The sequence below is a fragment of the Oenanthe melanoleuca genome, chromosome Z (assembly GCF_029582105.1).
Source record: "Oenanthe melanoleuca isolate GR-GAL-2019-014 chromosome Z, OMel1.0, whole genome shotgun sequence".
Taxonomy (NCBI): Eukaryota; Metazoa; Chordata; class Aves; order Passeriformes; family Muscicapidae; genus Oenanthe; species Oenanthe melanoleuca.
In genome coordinates, this window is record NC_079362.1 from 7,238,203 (window position 1) to 7,252,186 (window position 13,984).

Genomic DNA, 13,984 nt, shown 5'->3' on the forward strand with positions numbered 1-13,984 from the left:
CCTCTTCCCTTGCAGTGTGTTCTGGGATCTCTACTGTGCAGCTCCAGAAAGACGAGAAACATGTGAACACTCAAGTGAAGCAAAAGCCTTTCATGACTACGTAAGTTTTGTGTGTCTTTACCATGGCTTCACTAATTGCATGTATAAATGTGATAGAGAAGTATTATTGACTGCAGTGGCTCAAAAACCAGGTGTTGGTCATATGTAACTCTCAGTTTTCTGGGGATATCTTAGAATTAGGAGTTCCTCATTCTTAAATTGCCATCACAATATGGGATGATTCCTGGAAGATGTCTCAGAGATCAAGGTGCTTGTCCCACAAGGTAACGCAGAATAAAGAGTGTCCTTCTGTTCCCCATGCCAAGGATACCTGATGCTGGTCACAAAGGCATAGGACAGATGGAAGCCTGGATGCGACCTGACCAAATATCTGTGCTCTGTCAGTGCTAAAGAAAAGGCTGTTCTGTAGATGGAATTATCTCTGGCTTCTGTGAGGACCACCCTGGCTGAAACTGGGGTGTTTTGTATGTTTCTGTAACCTGAAGATTTTTTGTCCTAATGAGCACTCAAGCATCATAGAGCAAGTTAAAAGCAAAATCAGGAGGAATAAAGGGCAGGAATAAGACAACAAGAGTCAAGACAACAGGAGGAATAAAGGGCAGAAGTTTCATGACAGTTTTGCTGCCTTTGAGACTTAGTTCAAAACACAACAGGGAGAGTCTTGAGTGAGAGTAGTTCTCAAAATACAACTGTAAAACCTCATTCCTTGAGTCTATTCCAGGTCTGTCTCACAAATAGTGTCTAGTTACTGCCAAAAAATATTTCTACAGATAAAACTGAAATTAGACTGCCCCTAGCCCAGTGTCTTTCAAACACAAAACAGAAACAACAAAAATGATCCAGCAAAGTGACCATTTCCATTCTCTTGTTGTCAAAATCTGGTAATGGCTTGGCATCCTATATGTGAGATAATGGTGATTTTGCCTTACTTGCAGTAAATAGCACCTTAGACTGTGAATGCACCATCATCATAGTCAGAGATGTCCAGCATCTTTTACCAGTGTCTCTTTAACACCCTGTAGTGCTGGTTAAATTGTGAGGGTGACTGGTTAAGGAGCTCAGACAATGTTGCACAGTCATGTCCAGGCTAGGTCAACCACTAAACATAATTAATGAAAGAAGTAATTATCAGAGAGAGGAACAAAGTTTAAGGACATTTTGTACCCACAGAGTTGTTAAGGTCAGCCAACTTAGTAAGGCACATTCCTCAAATTATTTTTTAAGTATCTGCTGCAAGTACAATAGCTGTGGTCATTTTGTCCTAATCTGTTTTAATTATAAAGTTGTTGGAAAAATAGAACACTTAGCTATTAGTATTAGCTACTTAGTATTTTGGTTCCTTGTTGTTAGATGAAGGTTTAATTCCCTGCTGAAGGAGCAGTTGTTTTACAGGGATAGTGTAAGACCATGAGGAATGACATTGGAGATTTAAATTTGGGAAGATTCAAAGCACAACAGCTGACTTCAGTGGGGAACACTGTGTTCTCAAAATAAAGTGTATGTAACAAAAGCCAAAAATCCAAAAAATGTAAATATAGTTGTGAAACAAAATTTTGAAACAAAACTATCAGCAAGAGGAAATTTTCAGTGAAAAAGTATTTGGAGTCTATAAGGAGTCCACAAACCTTTAAGCTCAGGAGAGTTTAACTGATCAGTAAGTTCACTATTGAGTTTAAATTTAGAGGTATACTAAGAATCTGAGTATGTGAATTAAAGTAGTTAGAAACATCCTTAAGTATGTTCCATTAGCAGTTCTAATTTCTACAGGCCTTGGAATATTACATGGCCTTATTGCTCATTTCTATCTTCATTTATGATCTGTATTGTCATAATTCAAGAAAAGTGAGAAAATGTGAGTTCTGCATGTCCTACAGTTATTAACTTATTTTATAAAGTCGTGTTTGATGAAGAAAAGATAAAATCTAGGTATGATTCTATTTGCACATCAAGACAGGACAAACACTTATTTTGGAAACAATTTGATTTATTTTAGAAATTCATTCGCTTAGTGTTTGTAAAACCCATTCTCTTAATAATTTAAGGTGGCAGGAAAAGCTTTGCATTGTTTTTGTCACAGTTGGGATAAATTCATTTAATTCCTCACAAGACTCACAATGGTCCTTGTTATCACTCAGGTTTTGCTTGGGACAGTCTTCATCATGGTTTTTGTGTCTGGATTTTAAGGTAGCATTATGAGCTCATGTCAAAGAACAGGAAAATGACAGTTTTTGCAAGCAGATCTCACAGCAGAGGAAGATAAACATGTTAATTGAAATCCTGAAACATACAGTGTCTTGCCATTGACTGTGGAGGGGTCAAAATCCCACCATCAGTGGGGACCATCAGCAGCTGCTGCTGGATTCTGGCTCCTGCTGAGGCTGAGGGGTCTGGTAAAGCAAAATTCTGCTGCCACAATGCAGGTCAAGTAGTAGAGCATTTGTAGCTGTGCTATCATATCTGAAAACTGTTATTGTACGTACAAAACAGCACAGAAGGCTTGTTTATTAATTCATACGAGCAATTCAGAATTTTTTATTAGGCATGTGTTCCACTTGACCTAAGAAAAACCTTTCCTGCTGAAGGGGCGCGTGGTCTGGCTGCTGCAGACATGGCAGCTGTAGCTGAGTGGGCTGTGTTTGGAGAGGAAATAATCTTGTCTTTGCTTTTGTGGAGAGAAAAAGGCTTAGGGATGCTTGATGGAGGAGGAAAGCACTTGTAGATGATTTAATGATTTGGAAATACTGCTGCCTCACTCAACATAGCTGCAAGTCAGGCAGGAACACACAGGTTGACTCATAAAATGAATACACAGAAAAACTGAGTTTCTTTGAGTTTACTTACGAGTTTTACATTACCTGAACTGCAACTGTAAGATTAATGCTGTTTGATTTCTCCTCCTCAAACAGTACGTTGTTGCTTGCAGCACTACAGTGCTCATTTTACTGAAAATCCACTGAATAGAAAAGCAAAGCCCTCTTCTGGCTTTACAAAGATTTTCCATGCTCATCCTGAGTTTAAGTATTTAAAGCTCCCTTGTATTTAAAATGGATATTATGTTTATTTTCTGATAAGATTTGCGACTGGATATGTGAGTGAACAAAGTTCTGAACTGATTAGGTACATTTTGTAACATATTTTTATCATTTTTTTAGGCTTGAAAAGATGCATGTCATGAATGTGCATGTGCTGGATCAGGGACATAGGTGCTGGCCTGGAAGTTTTGAGATACATGATGTAGAATTGGAGATTGTTTCAGGTGACTCAGGAAAGAAAACTGTTGCTTGCTCACCCAGCCTGCTAATACTGCAGGCATTTCAGTAGGAGTAGCTTCATTTGAAGCAGAAAAATCCCCATGATTATTTTCCAGGTACCTGTTACTTTACTTTTTCCTGGAGGAAAACTTCAGCATGCTTTGAAGTCTTGTGAGAAATCATGTATATGGATGGTCTGAGGCAAAATCCAGTCTTCAGTGTTGAATGGTTTGTGTTTCTTCACTGTGTCCTGAGGAGATCTCTTCACCTCTCTAGTTAAGAGCTCATTTTTCCACATTTTGAGAACTGCTGAGAGAAGCAAGTTCCAACATGCATCTCTTTCCACTTCTTTCCAAGCTGAAAACTGGGTCCAAAAGGGGAAATAAAAACTTGATTTTTACCAGTACCTCTTCTTCTGATGGCCACAAATCACCATCCTACTCTTCCTCAGGCCTCGCCATTCATCCCCATCTCTGAGTTTGAAGGAGTGCTATCTGAAAAACCTTCCTTACAAGATGATTTCTGTACATAGCAGCTAAGATATTTTTACTGTCCAGAAATTCCTGTGCTCCTGTTACTCTCCTGGCACTGGAAGTTTTTTCCACATGGTGCTGGTGCAAAGAAGGGGTTCACTGTGTCTCACTCGTAGCTATATTAAAATCTTGATTATTTTCCAGGTAAGGTTTCATTAGTTCTTTTCCCCAGCTCTTAGGAAGATCAGTTCTGGTATAGGCAGAGGTGTCTGGTTTGTGTTTGTGCCTCCCAGAAGAATTCCATGTAATGCGCAGGGGAGCAAACCAGAGACACTCCTTGGCCCAGAGACTGAAAAGCCTCATGAGCTGGCCCCACATCCCCTCTGCCCTCTTGGCACAGTTCAGTGCTGAGCTCTGTGGCAGAGGGTTGTAGAGTGTACCAGAGACAATGCTGTCATCAGTTTTGTCCAGATTATTCCTTTTGAGGGTCATAAGTACAGAAATAAAATTTTCCTAGTAGTTACTGAGCAGAGTGTTTGGACATTTGAGATAGCTGATCAATCTCTGTGCACCTCTCTTCAGAAAAGTTGAGGCTCTGCATTTATTTCTGTGTTTTAGGGGGAGAGAAATTACTGCTTTCTTCTCTAGACCCATCTCCCTTCAGAACTAAGAGGCACTTGCACACCCTTAATACCCCAAATCCCCTTAAGTAATCATTATCAATACTCAGTATTTGAGAAGTTGTGAATGCTTTAATGTTTGTTTTGGACTACAGATTACCATGAGAAGCCTGTGAGACTGTTCTCCCACAAGGACTGTTTTGTTTCTGGTTTCATTAAACTGCTGTCCTCCTGTGCCTTTTGTGCATCAGGGATGGAGGAACTTGTTTTTGTTGTTGATTGCCTCACCCATCTCTTGCTACTGAACCTTCTGCAGCCAGCCTAGCTAGGGCAGCTTTTGCTTCTAGGTTTATTGCTGAAAATGGAATTGTAGGTCTGATTTCCAGCTGTCCAGCTCCATTCTGTGGAGAATGCATGTTAAACTCTTTCTGCTTAAAACAGAAATTTAGGAAAAAAAAGCTCTCCATCATCCTCAATCTCCCATAGAAGACCAAAAGATGACAAGTTGTCCTGCTTTGCTTCAAGGCTGCATATCTGAATTACCTGTTAATTCCTTACCCAAGTTCTGGAAGGCCCGTGGCATGTTTACTGGTCATCACTGATCAGTGATTTCACCCTCAGATATGTTCTTCAGACAATTGATTTGTCTACTCTGTAGATAGTTCTTTGCTCCAGGTAGTGAACAGGTTATTTCTTAAAAGTAGAAGAAATTTATTAAGTGGCCACTGCAGTCTTTTTGTAGTTATTATGGAAGTGAAAAGTATTTCCTCTCATACATTCATTGTTAAAATTGTATCCTTTCCTTTTGTGTAAGTAGCATTCATACTTAATTTTGAATGAAGTGGCTTTCTTCTCTTTTCATTCTGAGGAGATCGTGTCTCACACTGTTCAGGTGTACGTGCAGTAAAATGTGTTCTTAGATATGGAAGCCAGAAGAAAACCAAGAATTTGCATTTGCTCTGAAATTCCATACCTGAACACATTAGGTAAATCCATATGGTTAAAGACTGCCCAACAATAATCAACAAACGATGTTTTTTGCAGAACACAGTTTGGTGCAGTCTCACAAGGTGGTGCATCCTTGACTTTATAATGTGTGCAACCAAAAATGCTGTGAGTGTGAAAAACTGGATAAATGTTTAGGATTCTTGTCCTTGGTGTAGGAGCACCATTTTGTATTCGTGGAGGCCAGTGCTCACTGGGAGGTTTGGGGAGGGCAAGGGTGGGTCACCACCCTAGAGTCTTAAACAGGATTTATACATGAGAGCTGGGCTGCTTCAGTCTCCCAGCTCCTTAATTTTAGTGCTCAGTAGTTGTTCATTAATGCAATTGTGTGGAAAGGATTAGTTAAAGGCATGCTCCAGCTCCCAGAGTCTGCAAACAACATTGGCTGGTGTTAGGTGTTCATAAGTGAATATCAGAATATTGCACTGGATCTCCAAGAGTATGAAACTTTTTGTTGGCTCACCAGAAATTTTTCAAAGTTGACCAATTTCTACTTCCTTTGGATTGCAGAGATTCCTTTTGCAGGGAAATCAGGATTAATTTCTGATTTCCTGCTAAGAAATCCCCCAGTTGAATTCTCGTTCTCACATTTTCATGAGGAGGGAAGATGTGCTGGTTCTGCTCATACCATCCTCCTTCATCATTCCTTCCCGTAAATTAGTCGAGAATATAATGATTGGATTTGAACTGCTCTGTGTCACAAATGTTAATTTTAAGCTCTGATACAGAAATGTGTTGCTTCTTACAGCAAACATAATTTTTCTCTTTATAGAGGTAATTTCCCAGGTAATTTTGTGCATTGCCTCTCTTTAATGTGAGAACTCAGCCACTTGTTTCAGAGAGAACAAGCAGCATTTCCTCTCCAAAATTCCAATTGCTCTTCTTTGAGTGAATATTTAATTTCCTTGGAATTTGGAAGTAAAATGGTTAATTAGTTTGAGCTCAGTGGAGGCCTCAGACAGGATAAGGAACCAACATTTCCCCAAAGGTAATTTAGCTTCTCTTTCATGGTTCCCAGAGGGAGGCAGTGGACACATTTCTTTCTTTTTCCTTTTCTAACAACCATTTTAGCTCCATTTTCATTGAAAACAATGGGACATAACAGCCATTTTAATGAGGGCAGGCTTTGGGAACATTCTGTGTGAAAAATAGTATTTATTTAGAGTGGAGCACCAAAAAGATTTATATGCACTGTAAGCAGAATCATGCCAAATTTATGAAATGGGACAAAAATTGGTTTTCTTTTGCTTTGAGGAGAGGAGCAGGATGTGAAGGCTCAGGAAGTTAAGGGAAAAGTGAGTGGTTGAAGAGATAATGTGGATTTCACAGGATGAGGTAGATGTTGAAAGGCAAAGAGAAATGGCTGGAATGCTCAGGCTGCTTCACAGCCTTCTAGAGTAGCTTAGTTTTTTTCAAAAACAGGTAAAATCTGGTTGTAAGTTTTTAGTTAGTTAGTTAGTTTGTTTTTTTATATTGATAGACTATTAACTTATTAGATACTTTAGTTCATGGTATGTGTCTCCATGGATTAATTTCTCTTCATTCTGAAGTCAAAGACTTTAGGATTAAAAAAAGCTGAGGTCCTTCTGCTCTGAGGTTGTGACATGTGTCATTGCCAGGAAGAAGGCTCCACAGGAAATTTCTGCCCCGTTCAGTGGGAATCCCAGGGTACTGCAATTTTTTCCCTGTGTGGTTGTCCTGATGAACAGCTGTTAACTTCAGCCATTTCTCAGAGTAATGTTGTTAAATGTATCTTGTGTAAAATGTCTTGCAATTGAATGAACTCTGCTCATTCAAATTTTAATTTTTTCATTTGCTCTAATGGATTATTTATGCTACCATAGTGAAAGCTGTATTACAGTTTAAATTTTAAACTTTAGCATTTGGAGTGAACTTAAAATTAAGGTTTCAGAGGAGAGAGGGTATCTTTTCTTCTACAAATGAAAGCACTTATGCATATACACACTTCATGTGGTGTGTTAAAAAATCTAATAATTCAATACACAAAAGTGTAAACCTTCTGGATTTTAGACATTGCCTCCAAAACTGTAGAAGATTTGCTTATTTTAAATTTATTTCACCTCTAAGAGTGAAACGATACAGCCTACTGTAAGATTAAGTATCATTGAGAAATGCCCTGTTTCCAAACTTTTGTTTTAGTAGCTGTATTTAAAAACACTTTACTTGTTACTGTTGACATACAGCTCATCCTTACTCATGGCAGAGTGCACAGAGCATGTTCTTACAGCACTCCAGAACGTCACTAAAGGAGGTCAAGTTGTAGCTTAGTAACACTGGGAATGTTAGCTCCAAATTTAGGGTCGGAGATTCTCTGGCATTAATATTTAACACTGATTGTACATAATGCCCGACATCAACAGAGTGCTGCACAAACTTTTGATCAATAGGGAGCAGCTGCTGGGTTCAGCCTTGCCAGAGCCCCCTGCCTCCACACACTCTTCCTCCCCCTCGTGCTCTTCCCCCTGATGGCTCATCTTCCACACCAGGGTTGCTCCTGATGTTTTATGGTTCAGGGGTTTGCGCTGAGCAGTCCCACTTTAGCTGGTCAGATCTCCTTGGGCTGAGGACGTTTTGTGGCTCTGCACTGGCGCCGTTTGGTGTTTGCCTTTTTTTTCTTTCCTGTGTTCTCTGTATTCTTCACACATACGTTTGTAGCTCTGTAGCCTATTGCATCAGTGGCTCGTTTTCTCAGTAATTTTCCATGCTCTTTCCCTGAACAAAAAGACAAATTCCAGAACTCCCAGCCCCAGGGGGTTCAAGGCCCCTGTCCTCTCTTAGTTCTTCCTGGCTGCAAAGGTTGGAAACAGCTCTTAGAGATAATTTCATGGACAAAGGACAGCTAGTGGCGAGAGGAAGACTCCAGGGAATGAGCTTGATCTGGATGGAGTTCCATCACCACTTGTCCTCCTAATTGGTGCTTTTTATCAATTACGCTAATTTCCTAAAACCTGTAAAATGTCCTCCCCTCTTTGTGGGTGGGCTTTTATAGATGCCTTTCCATAACTGCCCCTGAAGGCTTTAAAATAAAGATCCACTCTTACACTACCTCCCTGCTAAAATTATCTCGAGTTTCATTTCCAGGCTGGGGAAAAAGGCAACAGCAGAGCTGCCTCTAGTGCGTGGCCATGCCTTTATCTGCACCATGGTAAGCACAGCTGCACTGATGGGAAGCATTTTCCTTTTCCTGTTTGCCTGGGCTGCAGGCACTTCACCTAAATGCAATCTCCTTTAGCCTCATGAAAAGCAAAAGTGAAAGTGAGAGTCTTATGTCTGCACAATATGCCAAACACAGATTTTGTTATCAGCTCGACTGCTCCGTTAATACGTCTAAGTGACTCATTTCAGACTTGCTTAGCACATTTCTGGAAAATCCAAGGACTTACAACTTCCATCTGCTCTCTAATACGATGAAAGATGAATCCTGAAGATCACAAATTGCAGGAGACGTGCGGCTCTTAATAAGAACAGCTGAACAACAAATGCCATATGAGAGGTGGTGAAAAGTGAAGTAATGAGGAGGAAAGGCAGGGAGGCCTCTGGAGGGAACACGGATATCCATGGCTGACTAGAACTGTCACATCCAAACACCACACTAAATATGAGATGCACATTACATAACACGAGTCACAGGGAGCAGATAATGGTCTTTCTGAACTTTCTGCAGAATTAAGGCCTGGATGGTACAGGCACTCATGTTTTTGTGGGTCCTTGGGTCTGCACAGGATGTAGTGCTTGGGAAGAAACGTGCGGCTCTACAGATTTTAGAGGAAAGCTTGGAAATCTTGTTTCTTATTTTGAGATCTCTGCATTCTAACCATAACCACTGGAAACAGTAAAACAGCAGTGTATACAGATAGATAGAATAACACATTTCAACTCCATTTTCTCCCTTGTAGAGAAAAATGGAGGCTGTGGCATAATCAAGGAGAAAAAAAATATTAAACTTGACTTAAGGTGAAAGTCTGCCCTGCACTTAGTCCTTGTAGCCTGTTTTATTGTGACTCCTCCTTAACTTAAGTGTACATATCCAAAGTGCTGTCACGGAAACATCCACAGACTGGATTTATGTCACTTAGGGAGGATACCTGTAGCAAAATTCAGATGCAGCAGTCTGTAACCCATCACAGGCTCATTTACCCAAGAAAGTAGTTCTGTGCATAATTCACACCAGAAGAGGTGCATGACCTGTCTGGCTTTCTCTGACATAGGAAGTAGAAGACAAAGTTCTCTGTAAGTTGGATAATAAATATCATCTTCTGTGACATAAAGGATCTGGAAAACATTTTCCAGTTCTGCTTTCAGACCTGATTTCCATATTGCAAACCTAAATTTTAGCCTGAAATGTACTGAGATCTTAAGTAATAGATAATTAAGGGAATAATTAACTCCTGAGGTGAATTTTAGTGTATTTTCTACTTTAAAAGACTGGCGAAAAATGCACAGACTGTGCATATACACACAGTTGAGTGCGACACTTCACTTAATAAATCAGTTTTACACGAATAGGATTTCAGTGAGATTTGTAAAAGCAGGCAGTGAGTCCCTGAGGAACACAACCCTGTTGGCTTGGTCCCAGCTCTGCACAGATGTTGGGATCTGCCTGGACAGGTCCAGCAGCAGGATCAGGGACTCTGGCCCTCACCTGGCAAACAATTTCATGGTCGAATAGCATTTTATGTGTGAATACTCTGATTAGAGTCACACGTGTTTGCAGTAGCAGGGTCACAGAAAACAGTACAAATGCAGAGGGTCGTTTCTGTTTACTGTTCAGTTTTAGAGTTACCTCTCTGTACCAAAACTATTAGTTTATTTCATCTGGATTTTTTCTGTATATTTGAGGCAAAGACACCCTTTTCCAGTTTTCTCTATTGTGAAGAAAATCTCAAATTTTCTGTTTACATGGACAAAATTGTTAAAGGGTGGTTGCTGGACAGCCCTTACATATCCCTGCAGAAAGCTTTTTGCTCCCTCTTATGCTCTACTTTATAGTTATTTGTTTATTTTCCCTGTATGTTCAAAGTTTTGTGCTATTCTGTGTATACAGAGTGTTTTTGTGACTCCCACTGCCAATTGCTTTATTTTTCTTGCTCCAGCTGCTGCCCCCCCCTCATTGCTGTATGGATAACAGGTGTTGAATTTCCTCTTAATAGGAAAAAATGTAGCTACTTGACATCCTTGCTGTCGTATCCTCATAATGTGCAGGATTTCTTCTTTTTGGAACAAGATGGGTATTGTTATTTATTGTTGCAGCACTATAGTATGTGAAGGGTTTTGTTGAAGCTCCTGTTCCCTAAATCACATTCCTTAAATTGAACAAGGAGCTAAGCTTTCATTATTAAAAAAATATATATATCTTTTTTAGCCTGATTATTTAGAAAGCATGACCTGAGTGAATGGTGGAAAATAATTAGGTACCAAAAGAAAAAAAAAAAGCTGATATTGCTTCTGTTCAGCTTTGTGAATTCCAGATTAGCACAAGAAACTGATACTGAAGGCTAAGTTATCCAAGAGGGTGATTGCAGAGGAGGGCTTTAATAGGTTTTTAGTGTTCTACCCTGTTACCAGATGCCATTTCACACCTTAGGGTGAAATGTATTCTCAAACATTCATCATTAATAAATCTGCTTTTTTCTGTTGCCACTAAAACACACAGACACGTGTAACCTTCCATTTTTGAGCAGTATGGTTTACAAAGCATAATCTGTAGTTTAAGGTTCTGTTTAAAAGCCTATTTTTAGTTGCTTTATGTTTTCCCTAAGCTTCAGCAGTTGCAGCTGAGTTGTCTGTGCAAGATATCCATCCATGAAATGTCTCTGTGGTGCTGCTGTGGCACTCAGGCACCTCTTGAGCTACCTGGTGACAGAATTAGGGGTTTATTGAGGTGGTTTTTTATTAAACATGTGTGTTGTGCCTAAATCCCATGTAGGCACACAAATTTTGTTGTGCAGAACCTTTACATCCTTCCAGAAGAGTATCTTACTTAGACCTCACCTCAATCTTTGCAGCATTTGTCAGTGACAATTTTTTGATTAGTCTACGTTTGTGGGCTAGAAAGTCCTCAACAAAGTGTATCATTCACTTTTGAGAAGCCTGTGACTTAAAAAAAAAAAAGAGAGAAAAAACTACCACATTGGTATGCCTTTTTTCTGCTTTCTTCTCCATTTTCCCACTATCCAAATGCATAACAGCAATGATTTGTCAATAGTGTCAACTGGAAATGGCCCAGTCAACATTATTAACACCAAGTATAAGGTTTGAAAGGTGGTAAAACATTTGGGTTTGTTCTGTGTCTTAAAAATACATTTAAAGAGAGCAGGAACTGAAACAGGTAGTAATTTGTGTTCTGATGATTCTGACATCATGAATTAAATCTCAGCTATGCCTGCCTAAATTTTAGCTACTGGTACATGTTAATATAAGTACCCTGTCAGTGGTTCCTTTTCTTCTTTTCTTCTTTTATTTTTTTGACATAAAAATGTGGAGTCTGCAGCAGCTGTTCCTGACATGAGATGAACTCCAGAGGTGCTCCAGCTGCCATAAATTAAGCTGCATGTTCCAGAGGCTGAGTTAGGGTGTTTATCTGTAGTAATAATCTATTTTCTTAACAAAGAGCCTTTTTTCTTATTTATAATACAGGCCTGATACTGGATTAACCAAACTCTGTACATCAGTCACATAAAAGAGGTGGTATATCCTAGTTTTGTCAGGAATTTCTTAATTTAGAAAAGTTACAGTAAAACACAGTAATCCAAATTAGATTGCTCACAGTTTTCAGATTTTCAGGCTGAGGTCAAAGGAAATACTACAAGAAATAAACATTCTTTTACAAACTAGATTTATTAGTGACCAGAAGACAGCGTAGAAAATTTGTCCCAGCTCTATTAAACAGGGCCTGGAAAATGCTGCAGTTGTTAAGATATTGCCTGGTAACAGAAACTGAATTATTGTTTGTGGTGGTGTAAGCACTTCCAACACAGCCATTGCCTAAACAGGAGAAGAATTCTGTAAGTTAGAATTGTCTTTTTTTGGTAGTAATGTGTTGCACTTTTGCTGAGTAATCAAACCATGGAGCTGTTGGAGCTGCAGAATATCTCCATTTTTGTCTCATGGACAACACATTTCCTTGAATATTTTAACTCTTGTGCTATTGGCTGGTGCTTTATTTCACCCTGGGTCTTCTAATCTTTATTTTATTTTTTCTTTTTGAGTTCATTATGGTCACATTTGGTTCCTCTGGTTGTCTTCAGGGAAACTTCAGATACCCCAAAGCATAAAATACTGTTGGAGTTGTTAATCCTAAAGTGTGATTTCCACGGAAATGAAAAGCACTGATGCTGACTCAGAAATTACATTACATGAGGGCAGGAGTAGTGCAAAAATACATGGTATTCCAGACTCTTTGTGAATTATTATAATTAATGATTATTGAGCTGGTAATGAAACAGAGTGAAGTTCAGTACAAAACAAAAAAACAGTGACAGTTATGACACTTACGAACAGTGACACTAAAAATGTTTTTAAAGTGCCATTGCTAATTTGTCCCATTTTTCAGAGACCAACCTATAGTAAATTAAACTTGGCAATCTCCAAGTATATTTATTTATAAAGAATTAAAAATACAAGACTTTCTTACAAGTTCTTTTCATGACATAGAAGATGTGTCCTAGATCCTCCTCAAGTTTTCCTGATCGTTTGGAGTGCTTCTTGCATTTGGGGGTATTTCCTTTTATGGAAGAGAAGGATCTTTTGGACGTACTGCTCCTGGTGGTGCTGTGGCTCACACACTCTGGCAGGCATTTGGCTGCTCCATAAAAAGGCATTTCCATACTGGATAATTGGTTTTGCACAAATTGCAAGAATTGAGCTGTAATTCTGATTTAACTAATGGGCACAAGTTATGGGAGTTGCTTTTGGTTGCATTCCTATGAAGTACTGAAACACCATGACTTCCTTTACAGATCAGGAAAAGCATTATTTAAATTACTATTTAAAATTTATTATTATTTTATAATTTATTATTTTGATTTATTTAAACTTAGGTAATATTCACACAGATGAAATGACCACTCTAAACACCCTTCTCTGTGTTTGCCTGTGGTAAATACTCCAAGGCAGAGATTCTTCTTTTAGCTGTGTTTTCCTTGCATAACTCACCATATTCCAGACCTGTGTTTTATGTCCCTTTATTTGAGAGCTCAGTCCTGACTTCTCTGAAACTGTTTTAAGGTAAGTTAATTGATGCTTTTATTTTATGTCAGATTTGCTGCGTGGAGGCAGATATCCCATCATACACTTTAGTGATGTAACAAACCACTTGTATCTTTATAAAAACAGTAAAAAAAGTCTCAAGTATTGCTGTCAAGCATGCTGAAATGTCAGACTTCAAACTGGCTATCAGCCTTGACAAAATACACAGATTTTCTCCTCCTTTTCTCAACCCACTGTCACTTTGTGGTGGTAATCCTCCACTGATCAGTGATTTTGCTTTTAAAATATATGTTTCTCCGTTTTTTTTTCCTTAACAACACGGATTCCTGACAAGCCAAGGCCTCTG

At 39.1% G+C, this 13,984-nt stretch overlaps 1 protein-coding gene across 4 annotated transcripts in view; it reads left to right on the forward strand.

Annotated features, from left to right (window-relative positions):
• SSBP2 (single stranded DNA binding protein 2) overlaps window positions 1–13,984 on the forward strand; it is a 123,587-nt gene that overhangs the window by 37,790 nt on the left and 71,813 nt on the right. For all 4 annotated transcript variants that reach the window (XM_056513823.1, XM_056513822.1, XM_056513825.1 and 1 more), the window contains exon 4: window positions 16–100. In XM_056513823.1, coding sequence (XP_056369798.1) covers window positions 16–100 — 85 coding nt within the window. The remainder of the gene's footprint in view (window positions 1–15; window positions 101–13,984) is intronic.